At 37.1% G+C, this 20,569-nt stretch overlaps 1 protein-coding gene across 1 annotated transcript; it reads right to left on the bottom strand.

The window, feature by feature from the left end:
- Nucleotides 1-7,334: 7,334 nt before the first annotated feature.
- On the bottom strand, nt 7,335-19,030 carry LHX1 (LIM homeobox 1). Its single transcript, XM_072422380.1, has 5 exons — nt 18,222-19,030; nt 15,836-16,062; nt 14,858-15,132; nt 10,524-10,689; nt 7,335-8,953 (listed from the first exon to the last, which is right to left on the bottom strand). The coding sequence occupies exons 1-5, from the start codon at nt 18,389-18,391 to the stop codon at nt 8,574-8,576; spliced, it is 1,218 nt and encodes a 405-aa protein (XP_072278481.1). The 5' UTR covers nt 18,392-19,030; the 3' UTR covers nt 7,335-8,573.
- Nucleotides 19,031-20,569: the final 1,539 nt, after the last annotated feature.

Below are 20,569 nucleotides of genomic sequence, written 5' to 3'. Positions count from 1 at the left end.
CAGTCTTCTGTTGGCTACTTTCAGCAAGATAATGCACCATGACACAAAGCAAAAATTATTCTTAAACTGGTTTATAAATAATAGGTAAATTAACATGAGAATAAGTTTACTGTAATCAAATGGTCTTTACAGTCACCAGACCTTAGTCCAAAAGAGCACATTTGGGATGTGATGAAATGGGAGATTCAAATCATATATGTGCAGCTGACAGATTTGTATCAACTGTGTGATAGGATAATGTCAGTATAGACCAAAATCTCTGATAAATGTTTACAGCACTTTTTTTGAATCTACGCCACAAAAATGACAGTATATTGGAAGGCAAAAGGGGATTCAACCTAGTATTAGCAAGGTGCACCTAACAATGTGGCCGGGGAGTAAGTTAACAAAAATGCCTCTGGAGATTCAGGTTTAGAAGTACCAGAACCAGAAAGAGTGTGCAGCATGTTGTACCTAAATATTTTATATATATTTTTCTGTTACTAAGCTAAATGTTGTTTTTTTTGTTTACTAACCTTAGTTTTTTTTTAATTTTCGTAGGTTTTCCACTTCCTCTGTCTAATCTGTACTCCTATAGTGGTTAGCTTTAAATACTATTTATAGCTGCACTACCTCTGGCTTGTTTGGTCTACCTCCAATAATTGCTTTTAATTCAGTTCACTTTTACTTATTTGATGATTAGGTGTTTTTTGTTTATTGTTTAATTTTCACTATTTTTAATCTATAGTGCCACCTATTGTTTTTATGGTAAACTAACCTTTTCAACCAAAAGTTACCAGTGGCATTCTTCATGTTTTTTTAACACATGGTCACTTTAAAAACCTTAGGTATGGGTAACAAATGAAGACTGTATAGGAAGCACAACACTGTTTTGTATTTGTATTTTATATCTATGTAGACAACTTTGCTTTTGACCAAGTAATAAACCCAGGGACCAGCCAGCCAGGCAGATGTTTTTGCTATATATATTGTGAGATCGCCAGTAGCAACGGGTCAGAAGAAAGCAGTGAATCAGGCAGCAGACGTTAAAATTGCACTTGAAAACAGACTCCGGCCTATTTATTAACACCAAACAAACAAATGAAATGGCTCGGCTGAGCAACTATATACCTTTACTGAGATATTCCCTCTCTGACTAACAGTAAAGCAGTTTAAAGCATAACAAATACAAGGCAGTCTTTATATAACATGTAATCGTTGCTTGAGCAAGTCAGGGCTCTGTTCCCTCACAGAGCTAGAAAATAACTGAGCTTCCTTCTGACTAATTACCTCCTCCTAAATTGCACCTGAGTGCAGGTGCACATATCCCAATCAGGATTGGCCAAAGAACCCACCCTTCAACCAAGTTTTTTCTCTTAAAACCCTTAACAAACAAATGACCACTCTGTTTCCCTGGAGCCTTTCATACAGGTAATACTTCTGTCTGGTTGCTACATATACCCCATCACAGACCTTTTCTGACAGGCATTGCACGACCCTGTCAAAAAAAAAAATAATAAAATATATATATATATATATATATATATATATATATATATATATATATATACACACATTTTTTCCCTACAAATTTTATTTAACATTGCAGCTGTTCTTCAAACAAGCACCAGCCTCATGAAATACATGGGGTTTTGGAGTTTAATGATAGCGCAAACTAAATGCCATTTTTGTCTCCTTGAGCCACTAAATGTAACAAAAAAGGGTTTCTTTTAGTTTGATCCAGTGCAACAATGTCCAAGTGAGCACCATGAATAAAAGTGCAGTACCCTACTTTCATAGCTTTAAAAATGTATTCTATAGAAGGCAGGTTGGATTTATTGATATGTTACTAGTTCAGTCATTCACACCCCCTCTTCTACAACTCTATTTACATTAACAGGTTTAATGATGTGGCTGCAGAAAATGTTGAAAAAAAAGTACTGCTCACTCATTATATATAATTTAATATATGGAAGTAAATGTGTAGGATATGTCATCATACATGACTTCTGATGATTATCTCTGTTGCTGAACAAGGACAGTTTTTTTCCTGTAGTAAGACTTTGACAGTCACATTTTACCTCTGACCATACAGAGTCAGATCTGTTTCCTCTGGGTTTTCTGGCAGTGCCTCGTTCTGATTATGTGGCTTTTCCAGGACATCCATCTTCACATCCACCTTCTGGTTGAGTTTCCCCTACTAATGCATTTGGGATTCCATCCTAAAAAGAATATTGACCTACCTGCTTTTTGCCTATTTTCCCGATATCCATAAGAGGTGGAGCTTCATAAAAATGCAGTATGTGGTCAAGCACCTTTAACTTTTCTAGAAGTGTATTTTGTAGCACCGGATGTCCACATAAAGGACTATGGTCACCATGGTCATGATCAGTACCTGGATTTGACAGCTTTCTGTAGGTGTCTTTCTGCAAGGATCTAGATCTTTTATGTAATGTTTCAAAAAGGTCATGGTGGCTCAAGAATACATGGCTTTCATAATAGGTTCATTTTTTCTCTATAATATGCACATTTTCAAGCTTGGCATATGTATTTCGGTTGGAAAGTTCTGCAGAGATTTGATGATGACTTGGAACTATGAACAAAAAATTGGTGCAAAGCTTTGAGTGAAATACCATAAAATATTCATTGTATAACAATTATTCCAACTGTATTCTTTATTTATATTTTTCTCTTTCTATTTTTGTGTTTTTATTTTGTTTTTTGTTGTTGTTCCTTTTGTTGTGGAGTTGAGTGTTGATGTATAATGCCTTGCAGAAATAAATTTGAAAAGTCTGTATGACTTCTTGGAATGTCCTTCTGAAGCCTGAAGGTGAAACGCTTTAAGGACTGAAATGAGCGTTCAAATGTATCTTAATGATGATCTGTATTTTTAATTGGTGTAAATTATTTTATTTGTAAATAAATAAATTGTTATATTTTTATATGTAATGTGTAAATCCAATGAAAATCAACTTTGGAAAATAGAGAAGTTCTGCAGGGAGCTTTGTAGGACCTTTTTTTAACTCAATTTTAAGTACTTTTTTGTCACTTTTCTATAGCTCATTGCACCCCCTCTAGCTGGCGATTGATTTTTAAATACAATTTGGAGTCATATACAAATTGACTGAATGTTTTTTAGTCCAGCTATTCCTATGCTATTATTTTGGTCAGTGGAGGAGAGAGGGGAGATGTATCAGCTGCAGTGCAAACCTGAAATGGTAAAAAATTGTGATTGGTCAAGGTTTATTAACCTACAGGTTCATTTTGTTGAATACTTGGCTGTCATGCACTGCCCTATACACCCTCAATCATATCCCAATCGAGGTAGAAAAATCTGACATACAATGTCGGTTGGTTCTTTAGGCCACCCATACACTTTAGAGTTTAGCCAAATGTAGCTTTGCACACATGTCAGATGATTGACAGTTTTGCTTATCTGTGGGTGATTGATGAACAACAAATTAGAAACAACTGCTGTACATTCCTGTGAAGGAGAACACAGCGGGGTGTCACTTAATTGTCCTCCCATCTTCCCTCTTCATTGAACAGAACAGCACCCCACTCATTTATGTATCTGTCTCTGGAAATTATCATGAAAGATCCCTTCCAGCAACAATCATCTGACATCTATGTGATGTCCCAAATTCGTTCACCAGAGGATTTACAATTTAAGCACTATTCATGCTAGTTTCTTATCTTTAACACCAAGTATACCATAAATGGCAACTGAAGAGTTTTAGCTGCCAAATATTTATAGTTCTCCTCAGCCTTGTGTATGATTCACATTGGCCTGACACATCATAGCTAATAGGGTGACATTGTTATTTTTTGTGGCAGCCACACTGCCCATTCATGTGTCTGCTGGCTATTCAATGGCCTATAGATGAGCTTCAGCAGAATGCCAGGTTACTCTCTGTCCTATCTTCTTTTTCACCCACCCCGTTCTCACACGCTTTTTGCATAAAGAAATATTTGGTAAACAGTGTGCAATGCAATGGAACACTGATTGGTTTAAATTGGTATAAATCTTTAAACCTAATCCCTCCAGATTCCCAAAAAGCAAACTTTACACCTGCATCATACTTTGACAGTTATGTGCTTGGCATCAATAAACATTTTCAGAGGCATCTCAACAAAATGTGAGGTGTGAGGAGAGTTTCAAAATGGGGGCCTAACAATGCAGTGTATGTACCACATTATGGCAAACAATTCGGTGCCTATATAAATTGGTGTGCTTATGGGGAGTAACTACAAATCATGGGGCCCCAAAATCTTTCATGTGGCCTCCCCTTGGGGTGATTCCAGCAGCCAGGGTGGTACCACCCCCAGGGGATTATAAGTGTAGCCATAATGCCCCTCCTTATCCCCCTCAAATGCAGAATAGTGCATCAGTGGAGGGATGAAAGTATATTTCTTACCTAAGCATCAAGTCCCCTTTGCTGTGCAGCTGCCTACTGTTACTGCCTTCAGGTGTGAAACCATCTTACATGTAAAAGGACTCCCAATAACAATTACACTCCATACCCAGCACAATAATTTTCTAGTCAGTATCTTTTACGATCCTTTCCAACAACAAACGACTGCACAATGCACAAACAAGTGCTGTACATATTAGAAGGGGAGAACGACGGATGCTGCACTCTTTTGCCTTTACTTGCATTATGATCGTCCATTATCTGTGGATCTGCCAAGACGGTTGTTTGGAGGATGGGCGACTAAAACTGTACACACTCAAGATTCTCATCCAATATAAGCCCTGAGCCATTTTTTGGAAGAGAACCGTTGCACATATGTGTGAAGCCCTAGTGTCAGACCTTGTCTGGTACAAATACACACATCCTAAATAATAAACAATTCAGTGGGCTCCATAAGCCGCAATATTGAATCCTCGCTTTCACAGCTTGCTATTCTATAGAGCTCTTCTTTAAAAGGCCTATATACTTTCTAATGCCAATTCAATATATATACATATATAAATTTATATATATATATATATATATATAGTTGTGACAAGACATACTTTTTTTAAAGACAGTATACAAATGAAAGTTAACCACAGCTTTATGAGCTGTACCTTTAAAAGTATTGATACCCTACCATATTCTGGTTAACTTGCTGTGTATGTGCGCTAACTGCTCCACTATATAAAAGAACCATTAGATATACTTTGGCTTAATAAATATGCATAAATATACAAGACAATAGGCACTACCTGCAAAATGCAGCCACCTATAGTGATAAACTAAAGATTGCTTATTACAGTTTTAAAGGTAACCTTTCTCCTTAGTTGTTTAGTACTGTGCTATCACTTGGGTTTCTTCTTTTTATTGTCTGGGTATAACCTGCTGTTACTTGGTATATGAGTACAGTGGTCACAACATAACAGAACCTCTGATTCTGATTTCTGCTAGAACATCATGTGCTATAGCATGATCGCTCAGTTTGTTTACTGTTGAGAATGCTGAATCCTCCTCCCCTTCCCATACACACACACAACCCTTATCTAATGCAGGAAAAATAGAAAATAGTTGATCTTTCATATGAATGAACAGGGTTAAACCTCAATCTGTCCGCCCTTGTGTGCTTTATGCCCTCGCCTCGCTGTCGGATTTGCTTTTCTTTTACATCAAGACATCGTCTGGGAAGAAATTGAGAAATGTAATTTGCTCAACGGTATACTGAAAGCAAGACGACATAGTGGCTGCTCGCAGGCCGGTTCAGTGCTGCCTATTGTCCTACAGAGGGCAGAGGTATATCATTAATTACCATTCGCTGCCTGCAACACACTTCACAGGAGCTCTCATCAAAGCCAGGGGAGGGGAAGGTGCCGAGATATCAGTGTGTACAGCCAACGGGCGAACCGTCATCCAACTGCCTCTGCATGGCGAATGGTGACTTGTAGGGAAAGTACCTTAGCAATTGTTATCATTACAAGCTGAACAGCATTCCTTCCTACGGCTTATTAACGCTTACACGTACATTAGAAACGATCCTCTGATCGTTTCTGCCTTGCTTGCCGCCAGATCTCATGTGCTAGAATATCCTACCCCTCCTAATATATATGTAAAATCAATCAGTGCTCAGCTACAGAACTAGCTAGAGCAACACATATAAAGCACTCAAATTATTTTACTATACTATAGTTTTTATGTCACATTTATTAAATAATGAATTATTGATATCGGAACTGTGTGAGTCATACTGAATTAAAATATATTGGAAAGGAGGAGCGATTTGATTCATGCACTTGTCTCATCTAATCAATCGGTTGGCTATAATTTGTCATTGTGACGTCACCCTAATGTGACTGTGGTTATTCCATGTACTACACGGAATGCTATGGAATGAAGTCGGCTCATTCTAATAGATTGGATGCAGAGAAATCAGGCTGTTGTGGGCGGTGCACTTCAGGCATCTAGAAGTCAGCAAGATTTCTTCGAGCTGTCAGATTATCAATTTGGCTGCCTTGTTTGAGGGCTCCCAGCTATACCTCATGTATCAGGCCAGCCAGTGACAGGCAACATCTGCAAACTCAGACATTATCTTTCCACTTTTAGCAGCAGCTCCTTTGTATAATTGGGGCAGACACTACTGCCTGTGATGTCATCAGGGGTATGTGATCACCCCCAAAGTCCAATCTCTATACTTTGGAGAAGTTCTGTATTCAGTCGCTGAAAAGAATAAAGGATTTATCTTTATATAATCAATTCATGTGGCTCAAGAAAGATTAATAAACTATATTTTTGTCTCTTATTAATTCGCATAGTCGTTTTGTAATAATTAAAAGTATCCAGCACCCTTAAATTTTAAGTCAATCTTGTGCAGTGTTGGAGCTTCAGTTAAATTAGAGAAAGCAGCATGACCTTTAAAGCAAATTAGATATTGCTACCTAAAAATAGTTGTTTACAGACTTTTTCTAAGAGCAATGGAACTGTGAGAATGTAATGCAGACATAAGGCAATGATACCGACCGCTATCAAACCAACAGGTTCATATACCTTCGCTTAAAATAATATTTAATCTTAAAGCTAGAATAATATAAAGCAAGCTACATTGAAAAAGCTGTTTTCTATTTTCCATTTTATAGAAAATACCAAGACATAATAGTTCCTTTATACGGCTCTGATCTGATTGTCCTAAATTAAATAAGCCCGTTGTATAATAGTAAAGATAATTATAAAACATTAAGGTTTTTGGATGAAACGAAATATATTTCCTTTCCACAATTATTCATATTCAAAAGACAAACCTCTCTAAAAAGTCAATAAAGAACGCTAAACAGTTTGACAACATATAAATACGTATATATTATTTGGCCAGCCAAACTATATGCGATACACTCAATGAAATACAAATTATCTAAACATCATTTTCTATTTTTATTAAAAATTCACAAATTATCAACATGTTTCCTTTCATACAGTGAATGGTCTAATATGCACTGGAGGTCACACAAGCTTAGGCTTATAATAACGATAAAAGACGTATGAGAAAATTGAATATATAAAGAAAAAGCAGCTCAGGGCTGCATATTTGACCATAAAATTTAAATATTTTGGACTTTTTTTTTCTTTGAAGGACACAAAAATAAAACCTGTCTGGGTCTATATAAGCCATTAACAAGTCAATGAATGTTCAACAGGACTAAAAAGTATATCAAATGTTTGGAAAGTGTATAACACGTTGTTTGTCTATGGTGGCTGGCGCTAACGCACCTTACAGTATTTTGTGCTATTTTTTATTTATTTGGCACCTCACGTTTTGTTCGCTTTCTTTTGCCTTCTGTAAACAATCTTCTAAAAAACTAGCACAGTGTACCAAAAAAGGGAAAAAAAAAGAAAAAATCTCTTTCTTCATTCAGTCTCCTTACATCCACAGAAAACAAAAACTAAAGAATGAATCATTTTGGTTGATTGCTCAAAACGTTTTGCTTGGTTGTTATGAACAGAGGTTTCTAAAAGTGGATTATTACTAAAACGTTAGGCTCCTGAATTGAACGTCAGACGTAAACAGTTGACTGTTTGAGTTCAATAGTCTTTTAGTTTCCGCTGTCATTGAAGGTAGAATATTATTTTTTTCAAGTCAGTCTTAGAACAGGTCTGACAGCAGACCTTCATGGTGAGGATCCTTTATTTGTGTCAGTAGCTTTGTGAAGGTAGAAGAGTTGATGCTGAGGGCTTATCATTTCTTTTTTTGTATTTGATATTTTGGCTAATAAATGTTCTGTCTCCACCTGGAAGTCAGGTTCAGCGATTCTGAAGTTTCTACTAGCTTGTCAAACTCTGAGGTGCAGAAAACGGACATACTGGACCAGACTAGGTCAATCCTTAATTTATATCATTTTTTTATTTGTTCTAGTGGTGCTGATGGAATTGGGATTGTCTACCATCTATTGGGACAATGAATGTGATCTACTGGGATTGCAGCTTCGCCAGTTTTTTTTTTTTTTTTGTCCGGTGTAATACGAATGTGTCTTCTTCTTTTCCATCCAGACAGATATTGTTTCATGGGGTAATTGTTGTGTGCCAGAGCAATGTCAACCAAGATGGCTATTGGCACAAGTCTTATTGTTAGGCCGTCTGGTGGTTCTCAAGCTACCAGACAGCCGCTTCATTCATTTCTGGTGGATGTGACAAGTGATTCCCGTACGTCGCTCCCCCATTGACTGATAGAGAGGAGAAAGGGGGACTCTGGCCAAAAACCTCGGCGGACATGGAGTGCATGGAGCTGGGCAGGTTGGGCTCTGGGCTGGGAGAGTCCCCTGGCGGGTGGGACATGATGTCAGAGAAACGCTGAGCCTCACTAGAAGGGTGATGTCCTGGTAAGGGGTGCTCCATCGTACCAAGTGGAGTGCCAGCTGGTCCAGAGGAGGTCACAAAAGGCAAATCTACAGGGGTCTGAGCTTGTGATGAGGGGGGTCCTTGAGGAAAGAAGTCGTAGTTGCTTCCCGGTCCATAATACTCACTCTGGTAGTCTGTAAAACAGAAAGCAGCAGAATTTTTTGTTAAAAAAAAAACAATTCTATACTAAAATAGGTCAACAAAAAGATCAGGCTTTTATCAAAAATGAGGGAACGTATAATAATTATTTCCTATGAATTGGAACAAGCTTAACAAACAGATACATTTAAATACATCTTCCCTATTGCCCTTAATGCAAAGCTGATTTTTTGTTTAAATGTTTCAACGTGTAATCACCGCAGAGGTAAGTCAAGGTGTATTTGTACTGATTGTGTGTGACTATGTGATACATCATGTATACATCATTTCTATACCCTCTTTATTACAATCTCAGTGGCAGAAAAAAATCATATCCTTAACAATAAACTTCACTTTTCTGACATTTCCGAACACATTTTGCAAAATTCATGGCTTCTTTCATATTCCAAATCAGCCAAAGCTTTTCTAAAGCCCCATAGTTAACAAAGTAATGAAAGCATGAAGAAATTCTGCCAGGGAGGTATAGCCCTGTGTATCTGCAGAGATCTGCCTATGTACTAATGACACACGCGTTACTCATCTACCGAACTGACCATTAAATATTAACAATTGTTTTATGGATCGGAACACAGGAGAATTCCACTGCTACATGGGCGATGCACTAAGATATCCACCTCCTGCTAGTGCAATGTTCGTATTATAAAGATCAATATATTCATCAGGCAGCAAATGTCAGAAATACTTATTTTTATTTTTTACTACTTCAATAATATTGTTATGCCAACATAAACGCGTTTAGAATGTCTTATTGTAATATGTTGGGCTGGATTGGAATCCGTTGCTATGCCACTTTTGTACACCGAATATATTTGTTTATAGGACCAATGTTTAAAGAAACCTGGAGCATCTCTAACAATATGCATTTCATAAATCACTTATTTCGATGATATCCTGGACACTGCTTCCCGATAAAAAGGTTGGGAGTAACCTGATTGAGATACATTTACTAAAAAAGCTGAAAATATTCCAAAAAACAATAGTATGAATGTCACTTGAATGATCCGATTGAAGTCAGTCCTGTTTACTTATCTCATGTGCACAGTGATCATTCTTATAAATTACTGTGTTTTCTGTAGATATCATTCTAACACAGAATTTCGTTCTAAAAAAAATGACCGCAGCGATCTGTTTGGATGCCCGAGCACCACAAATACAAATATTAACACCAGCAGCAGTAAGTCTAAAAATCTGACAATTAAAGGAAGCCTCCAGTTAGATTATCATGGCTGCCGTTTCTGGTCAGTGCTTCCTAAAATGTCATATGTATGACTGCCATGCTAAATGACAGGCTTTACTATTTATTGGCATATATATATATATATATATATATATATATATATATATATATATATATATATATATATATATATATATATATATATATATATATTTATTAGCAGCTCAGTAGTTTTGAATTTGCTCCGACTTCACTAGTTGAATGCCAGTTCCAGATCTGCAGCTAAAGACACCTAAGCTACTAGTATTGTCAAAAAAAGAAAAGAACCTCAGCTCTCTCTCGTATGTGTAAGATGATTGAGGGCTCACCTCCATAGAATGAGAAAGGCCCATTGGGGATCAGTTCCCCGGGCTCCAGGCGGTCCACCAGCGGTCTCATTCTCCTTGGACTCCTGAAGAAGGCGTGCCTGCGGGCCCCTAGAGCGCTCAGCTGCTTCATCCGCCTCTCTTTGGAGCGCCGGTTCTGGAACCACACCTGGATCAATGACAGCAGATGAGAGAGTGACATGAGAACATGCAGCACAACAATCTTGATGAGCAGATTATTACAGTACATTACTACACAAAGACACGTCTTGGCTACATAAACCGCCATCTGTTACACAGAAGTAGCTGTTTAATTGCTTGCTGACCCTAGTTGTATTGTTCTCTACAACAATATGGGTCAGCTTCCGTTTGCTGCAGAATTCCTCATTTTACAGGAAAGCGTACACTTGGCAGACTTGTCAGGTAAAGTCTGTTTCCCTGCCTGATGTTTTATTATGAACTCAAGGTTTTTGTTTTTTAGAAACACAACAGCGTGAATTACACAGCACATATACATACATACACACACACAGGCTGTATAAACATGAAAGATGCCATTTTTATTCTGGCATCATTTACATGATAAAAGCTGTATGAGACCGATCAGAAGTCGGGAATTTGAAGTTCAGGCAGGGAATTTTGATTTACATACAATTTACATATCATTACTGCTAGGGGTCACAGTGCTTATTTATTCATTAATTGCTATTTTACCATTTTTTATTTTACAGTTACTATCCGACTTCAGATGTGATCAGTTATATCATATATTGCGGGTTGGATTGCTAAAAATGTTTTATATTACAGAGATATTGTAATATATATATATATATATATATATATATATATATAGCATATATATTTATATATATATATAGCACAAATTTGCACTTCAATGTTTCCCTGGCACCTGTTCTCATTACCTAGGCATTGCCATATGACACCAAGCCAGTAACTAGATAGAGCCACATGGAATGTGTCCACATAAGACCAGGGTTTTTCTGACAACCTAGTGAGTACTGGCTAGCGGTCAGGTGTGGGGCATAAACCCTGCTGCTAGGTTTCACACCATAGAAAGCCAATGCCTGCCAGATAATGTGGCTAGAGGTTCTATAGGAGTCACTGGATCCCCCCTATTTCTACAAACTGCAGCCAAATGTAACTAAAATCATATCCCTTCCAGCATACCGTACTCACAATAGAAATGTTAAAAATGACCAAAAACTTGCTTGTAACATCAATAACGATTGTACCAATAACATTTTTTGTGTTAATTTTTGTTTCCCCATTAGATTTTCAACGGCCTGGAGTTCAAATTATGCTCTCCAGTAAATATCCCATAGACTGTAATCCTTACACAAAATGCATTCATTGAAAAATATGCCATGCTACAAATCTCACTGACTAATGTGTAGTAATTGAATTTTTCATTTTCCATTTCATATTTGCATTCAGTTAATAAATAAGTCAAATAATTAAAACTTATTTGATGGTCAGGCTTAGGTAACCTAATGGCGCCCACCAACATTATACTATTTATAAAGGACTAGGAAGAAAACTTAAAGAAAATATAAAATATAAAAAACAAAACCGCAGTCATCAGCCTAAATTTTAAATCAATCATATTCTATGTACAGCATTTGCAAACCCAGTCCCCGTAAGAGAACAAGTTGTTGGCAACATAATTCCATCATGTACCATCCTCAGGAAAAGGGGTCTATAATAACACAGAACCAAGGAAACAAGAAAAAATCTAAGTCCTGGTGTCCTTACACTTCCAGATATCTCTACATTAGTCCAGATTCAAAATAAACCCGTTTTGGCAATCCCCATATTTATCACCAATACAAATATTTTGTTTTTTATTGATGTGTTGTCTAGTTAGGTGGTTGAGCTGGTATGCACCCATAGGTGAGGACATTCCTGATAGGGGAAATGATCCAATGATTGGCTCCACATAACAAATACATGCAGAAGACCAAATATGGCCGATTTATTGCTACAACCTACAAGCTGCCTTTTTTCAGATCTTTAGGACAAGGATGTCTAGGTTGAGAAGCCAAGCTAAAGAATACTATAGTGCCTATAGGGCCAGACCAATAAATCACATTGGTTCGTTTTACCGAATAAAATTTGGAAAGCACTTTCATCTCAAGGGCTAACTCTCAGCAATACAATACCTGTAGATAAACTACACTGAAGCAGAGAACACTGAATTTGTTGCCAGTTACAGCCAATTTACAAAACCTAATTTTCGGAATCAGACCCTGCGATCTAGTTCCCAACTTGTATCAGACAATCTAATATTATTCACTTGAGAATAGATTGTCCTTAGCCTTAACCTAGTTGTAGCTGAAATGTACAGCTTCTTCTTGCTTGTACAAATCTGTACTTCTCCCAGACTTTACCTGATGTGTACCCATAAAACAGCGACATAACCCACATGTAAAGCTTTGTTTGTATAAACTGCAGTCAACACAGCTAGGAACTGTAATCCGCACAATTCTAGCATTTATCACTTTTAGAGTTGTATGTACAATCCCACAGATCTTATCTATATATAAAAAAAAAGATAGTTCATAAAGCGAAGGTAACCAGTACCTCTGCCATGCCAACTTTGCCATAATTGTGGTGGAAGAAAGCCAAACACCGCGCATGCGCACACTGCCTTATTCCATACACAACATTACAAATACTGCTTATCTCTCTTGTCACCTCAGTGACTGAATCCAGGAAGAAAAAAAATGTTCCTGTATTGTCTTCAAGCAGAAATCTAGATATCACAGAACTGCAACATTTTTGTTGCTGGCCGGTGAAAAGTAACTAGCAACTTATTTTGACCTTTAAAGCATTGATTTCCTTTTTACTATGTTCATATGCACGCCTTACCTAATAAATCTAAATCGTCTGCTGCATACAATAAATCCGGTTATGCTTCAGACCACTAAAAATCGTGGAAATAATTACTAAGGTGTTGTTTTTTTGTATCTGTATTGTAAACACGTGTGCTGGGCGTAAGATGTAGTAAATCCTTATGTGATTCAACTATTTGTTTTAAAAAAATATAAAATACAATTTATATGTTTAAAATAAAACATCTGATTGTAAATATATTAATTTAATTTAGCGTCTATAGTAACATAAAAATAAGCTTTTTTAACTGCCTTTAATATTTATGTACAGATAAGCTATACTTTTCTGGAGCAATGTAGTCTCTAGAGATGGGAGGATTGTTTCCTACTGCTAGATCTGTTATCACAATATTCGGATATTGTGATACGGCCATTGTCACTCATTAACTAGGATTCACCCTTTGCGGGGGGGGGGGGGTGCAGATTGACCTGGCTGAACTCTTTGGTCTGGGAAGATTTCATTCAAGTGGATCCTAAGAAATCTTAGAGCATTACTGCTTCGCCTTCTAATGCTGTTCTTTTTTTTTTTACAATTGATATTGAATGAAATATTTGAAGGTATTTAGCTTTCCCTTGCTTGGCTTTCCGCTTTAGGTCAAGAATGATTGAGTTAATTCTTATTACCCTGACAAGATTACTCCTAATTATCCTCGCACTAAGGTTCTTCCAATCTAACCTCGCCTTAATGATCTTTTAACCCTCCATTACCCCCAGCTCTGCGGGTTTATAAACCTTTTAATAATCCCGACTCATTGTCATTCTTATTTTTCCATTAACCCCTCACATTTATGGTTATTAATTTCTAGTCCATTTGCAAGTTGATACCCCTATTCAATCCGTTAAGGCCAATAAATGATGAGAGAGGAGGTGCATATAAGAAAAAACAGTATGTGTATTGCCTTGCTGAATTTTAGTTATGTGGCTTTTTAGAACCCCGCTCAGGCCAACCGGAGCCCTGCCATCATGAATAATTAAATTATTATCATCATTATTAATATTCAGCCAATTGTACTAAATATATTATTTTTAATATTACAATGTTTGCATTCTTAGATCAAATAAACTTTAAACTGAGATTAATAAAGGCACAGAGAATCTTGTACACAAAATCTAAAATGAAAAATGTATATTTAAAAAAATTATATACATTTTGTTATGCAATTATCCACCTAAACAATTTTAATATGGTGCTTTTCTGTACAGATCCCTGTTGACCCCAAAGCTTTCAGTTAGACAATCGGTAAAGCAAATTTATGCCATGCAATTGACAGGGTCATGGCAGACAAACAGGTAGAAAAAAGCTGCCAATTTTTAGTTGATCATCCCAGTTCATAGAACTCTACTTGCTATACATTATGAATAATTGAAGAGTGCTTAGATAACTTTGTTCACTCTAGTGACCTGCGGTGACCACAGTGACATTACCTGTATGACCCGCATGTTGAGGCCGGTCTCCTGGGCCAGCTGCTCCCTTATGTGCCTGGTTGGTTTAGGTGTAGCCGCAAATGCAGCCTTCAGAGTCTCCAGCTGTTTGGCTTTGATAGTGGTTCGGGGTCCTCTTCTTTTTGCCCCCAGGTTCTGGTCATCGTTTTCGTTAATCCCAGTCTCTTTATCGGAGATGTTAGCGCTTTCAGAGTCCTTTGCGTCATCTTGAGAGGGGTCTTGGGAGTCAGGAGATAAACTGGGGTCACTGCCTGTCACTATTCCAGGGAGGGAAGAAAAAATGACTTATATCAAACAAAGGATGATGGCATCAGAACACGAACACTTGCTTGTATACACAGTAAAGATTGTGTCTATTCGTTTTTTTTTATCTAACCTTTTACAGTGGTTCATAGGGACAAACATAAATACACAAATTATTTATATATGTTTGTTACAAGTGCTTGAAAAACTGTAAAATGTTTTATAGGGAATCAGAATTTTGTAGAAGGATATACAAGACGAGCAAATGCAGACCTATGGAACTGAAGGAATGGTACACAGAGAGGGAATCATAGGGACTAGGTTCTAATTTTTACCCTGACATGTCACTTAACATGACCACTCAGGATAAACAAATAGAAAACGTCTTATAGTGCATGGAAGCTAAAAGCTAATGGGAAAATACATTCTTTATTAATTTAGTCTTTATAGACATAAAGATACATAGTCATATAGACATAAAGATGTGGAAGGGGAAGATAGGGGAGGTGGGGAGAGAAGAGAAGTAGAAGGAAGGAAGGAAGAAACAGAGGGGGCATAAAAGGAGACAGATGGGGAAATGAAGAGAAAGGGGAAAAGAATAGGAAAATGGAGTTTTAAAGGGGATGAGAAAGATAATGTAATGGGGAAAATATGCAAAATGCAAGAATAGGACAGAAAGACAGAGATTCACAGTATTTCCAGCAGCACAGACTTTACCTGAGAGAAGACTGTTTTCTTTGGCAGCGTTGGAATTATTTAGGTAATCTTCTTTGCAGACGAACTTGTTCTCATCAATTATATATAGTTCCTCTCCAGTGGAGAGCTGTTTGTTACACATCATACACGTGAAGCAGTTCAAGTGGAACACTTTGCTCCTTGCCCTCCTGACCAGGTCACTGGGGGAGATTCCCTGGGCGCAGCCAGCACACTTGGTACCAAAACGTCTAGCAGAGACAGAGAGAGAATAAAATTACCACACGTTATCATTTTCTCACAATACAGTCTGCTGGTCAACTACAAAAGAAAAACACTCAGTACAAACAACACAACCAAACAATACTGCAATCACGTGTATAAGCCCTACATTTTATGGCAAACCGATGGGCATCTCCAGTGACCAGCTACAAATGGCATGGAGCTTGTTTTTAATTATATATATATATATATATATATATATATATATATATATATATATATATTAGTTATATTTAATAAATAATTTACCAATTCCAATTCCGGGCTGAAACAAAACCACTAAAAATTAATAGATAAATTATAATAAAAAGGTGAAATATTTCATATTCACGGCCGATTTATGAGACTTCAGTTTGTAAAGACTCAGTAATACTATGAAAGAAAACGAATTTAAACATGGAGTTTGACATTTTAAATCCACACTATACTACATGTGAAATATAAGTAGAATGATACATAAAAAACAATACGGATGTGTCGATATGTAAAGATTTTTTTTTCTTTCAAACAGGAGTATCTCACAATCCAGAAAGCAGAGAATTTTGGTTGTGTGAAAATGCTGATTGTGGGTCTGTCCTGCGGTTTCCTCCTTAAACACCTCTCCTAATCTAGTTATCACTTATTTCCTAAAATCCACAAGCACTAAGGACCCGGGGCCTTTGCACAGCATAGCTCCTATATGAGTCACTTGTATGGACATTTCAAGGTGTCATTTCCTTTTGCTTGAACACACAGACATTTGGAGAATAAACATACCTGAGAGCCCTAACAATGCTAGCAGCAATATGTATGTAGTCCTAAATTGCAAACCGGTGATCACATTTTAAAACTCTTTACTTCCATTACATCCAAGTCAATTCATAGCTCAGCAAATATTGGGGTGTTTATTTTATCTGCTAATTGTTTTTTGGATGTCTTTAAATCACAGCCAAGAAATTCTATTTAGTATTTTTAAAAGGTTACACTTGCAAAATAGTAATGAATGAAGAATTCACGATCGCCTTCCAATTAAAATGATGTGTATGTGTTGCTCTTATGTTGTCGGAGTTGATCCTTGGAAATAGAACTATATGTACATCGCTTGTCAAGAAGGGCAAAAGCGACATTTTCCCTGAGCCTGTTAAAGGCCATTGACATGAAAGGATCATGAAAGATCAGCTCTTTATCTGAGAAAAACGTGTCACTTTCATCCATCAAATTATCATTTTAACTCGCCGCTTGACCTCGAAAAACACTGCATGAGAAATGCATCTCGGGCTATATAATTATCAAACCATTTGGGTAGTTTGCTAACAGTGCTACTAAATACACGGTGTGCATCTGCTGGCCAACTGATAGCAGCTCCCCCCTTTCCACTGATCGGGGGCATTAGATCCATTTTCAGACGATCTCCAAGGAGTCTTTATCTCTCCTTTGTCACCACTAAAATATTCATCAGATGGTAAATAAATTCACAGTTGACAGGGGAGGTTTGTAGGCTACCAGGGGTTTTGTGTAGCTGCTACATGGATCTTATATAGGCAGCTTCTCACCGAAGCTTGTCAAACACTATCGTTTAGTAAGATCTATGTGTATGTATGTATTTGTAAGATATATATATCTATCTATATATATATATATATATATATATATAGATATGTAAGACAGTATAGTATATCATATAACCTCATATAATGCACAAAATTGGTATATGACCAAAAAAAGGTAAATTTACTTAATATATAAAAATAGCATATATGCGTTGTATAAGCTCCCTCTCTCTCATTCTCTTTCTCAGGTTAAGATATATATATATATACATACACACACAATATATGATAATGTAAGATATACTATATGCTTTAATGAGGGTATATATGTGGATGATATATAAATGTATACAGTGTTATATGATGTACTAGCTGTTGCATGATGGCACATACTTGCACATTGGCTGAGGATGGCATGACACTTTGATGTGTGCACAGACAGACAAACACAGGTGTGTGACATGATTGTGGGAACAACACAAGACCATCACAAATCCCTGCCTCCTCTTTGCACCAAGTCTAGTAAAAGCTGACCTGTAATGAAGAAGTTCTAGCCATGTGTAAGAAACCTTTTGGGTGATTCTGTGAGGAACACTTACCTGAAAAAGTCATTTTTACAGTAAAGCTTGCTTTCTCTGGAAAAACATTTCTCTGTTAAGTTGCATTTACATTCACAGCACTGAACACACTTAACGTGCCAAGCCCTGTCCAAAACGTTCAACAAGAAGCGGTCCAAGATGGGCCTCTCGCATCCCGCACAGTGCACCATTGTCTTTGGTTGTCAGATATAGTAAGAGATGGCTCCAGAACTCTCAGCAGATCAGTAATACAAGTATGATCGCCTTCCCTCTAGGTTTGGAAACAGCCAAGGGTGGAAAGTACAGCTTCTCCAACGATGAAAAATCCCAACTGCACCAGTACAAAACACAAATCTGACAGCGATCAATTGGCTTGTGGATTCTGAGGTAGCTCAGTCAATGATAAAAGTGATTTCGCTTCCCAATATTAATACCAGGTCGTGGGCTTTCTTCTCTATTGCGCCAGCATTGCCTGAAATGTCATAGGAAAGCCGAACACAACTCCTTGTCTTGGAGCGGAGTGCTGGATTGCCTGTAGGTTCCGATCCACGAGGTGGTTCTGTTGCTTTTCTCAGTTCTTTGCATTAGGGTAGCAGTTACCTAGCCCATGAAGGTTTCCAGATCTGGTCGTTGGTATAACGAAGTGTCCAGGCTGCTCTTGAATGAAATCTGATCAAAGTATTGCCTTTCTTTCTAATGCCACATGAACATGATGGCAAGTGTTGAGAAGTGGCATACAGAGCTGGCTCAGGTCTGATCTTACAGGTCTGTGAATGCTCCACTGGCTGTCTCCTCCCGTCTGAACTGTCTTCCCTGGACTGCATGTTCCCAGCCGCTGTAGATCTAGCCTTATGGAGAAGTCAGTGACGACACAGGAGGCAGCAACCAATCAGCTCCCGGCAGTGCCCTTGTAAACCATTAACCACCGCACCAAGCTCTAATAGTACTGTAAAACCATTTGTAGAAATAGGGAAAGCAACCCTTTGTCAAAACCTAGTGGTAATATCATATTTTCATTTTTTATTTGGTAAGACATTCACTCTTTATTGAAGAGGTGGATCAAGCCCAGAACGGTAATGATATTTCAAGTGTGATAAGTGTACATGTTCCTTCCAGCGCAGACACTGATAAATCTGGTAGGTAGTATATGTATGTATTTTCTCACGCATACAAATATTATAGAGTATGGAATATGAAAAGTGGAATTTTTGGGAGATTTTACTTGGAAGGAAGATTTATGCTTTGAATTGGATGATGTACTGAGCTGGCAGCAACCTATTTTTTATTAGTGGAAATGTACTAAATAATATATATATATATATATATATTTATATATATATAGCGAGAGAGAGATTTATTAGTATTCTTTTATAAATATATATTCCTTTTTATTTTATTTGTCTGTACGTAATTGTTTTTGATTTGTATGTAGATGTGTATGTGTATATATATGTAGATTTATTTAATGTACTAAATATAAAATGTGTGTGTCTGTATGTATATAATTTTTGAAATATGTTTTGATAATATCCTGATCATTTATACCATCCGGAGCATGTTTTTACGTAATATTTCTAAGTTATCAACATCATGTATTGTATGTATGAATTATATACATATGAATGCATGCTTGTGTCACATATATGAGTTGTCTATGTGTCATAATTTTACTCTATTTTTTGGAAAATCCGAAACGGTTTAGTTTTTATTTGATCTATTTCTTATTTGAATGCCATAGGACAGGCATCTGTTGGTAAGGCTGGTGTTGTGCATTTCATTGCCGGCCGCTTTTGTGCGCCATTCACAGGAGAATGAGTGGCATTTTCATATGTTAGATCATCTTTTAAAGAAAGTTATTTAATGGCAGCCGAGGGAGCCGATCACTGCTTGGCTGTATAGAAATGCTTGGCTTGGATGTATAATGAACAGTTTTGGCTGACTTCACAAATAAACATTTGCAAACAAACCTGGCTGTTTGTGTCTGACTGCTGAGTATCATCTAGGTGTTGATTGTTAATTAAACAACATCAGGGAAAAGAGGCTGTGCCATGTGTAAATCCATGATTTTCTTGTGATCGTACAGTCGTTTGTAAATTGTTTGTTCCTGAAATGGACAAATTGCTTGTCAGGGATTAAGGCAGATAGAAGAATATAGAAGTTCGCACTTGGAGCTGCTTACAATGGCTCAAGGATCCTACCTGATAATTGCACTTCATGTGATTCCCCTTCGGAGAAAGTTTGCTGTAAAAGAATTACAAACAGTAGATTATTAAAAATCGTGTAAAGGATAGGATGTGAATGATGTAAAGAATCAGCTATTGATGCTCTGCTATGGATTCATCTGTGCTTTGTTTACATTGACAAGTAGG

The sequence above is a fragment of the Pyxicephalus adspersus genome, chromosome 1 (genome assembly GCF_032062135.1).
Source record: "Pyxicephalus adspersus chromosome 1, UCB_Pads_2.0, whole genome shotgun sequence".
Classification (NCBI taxonomy): Eukaryota; Metazoa; Chordata; class Amphibia; order Anura; family Pyxicephalidae; genus Pyxicephalus; species Pyxicephalus adspersus.
The sequence above is the reverse complement of the archived record's forward strand: the minus strand, read 5'-3'. Positions and strand labels throughout refer to the sequence as shown.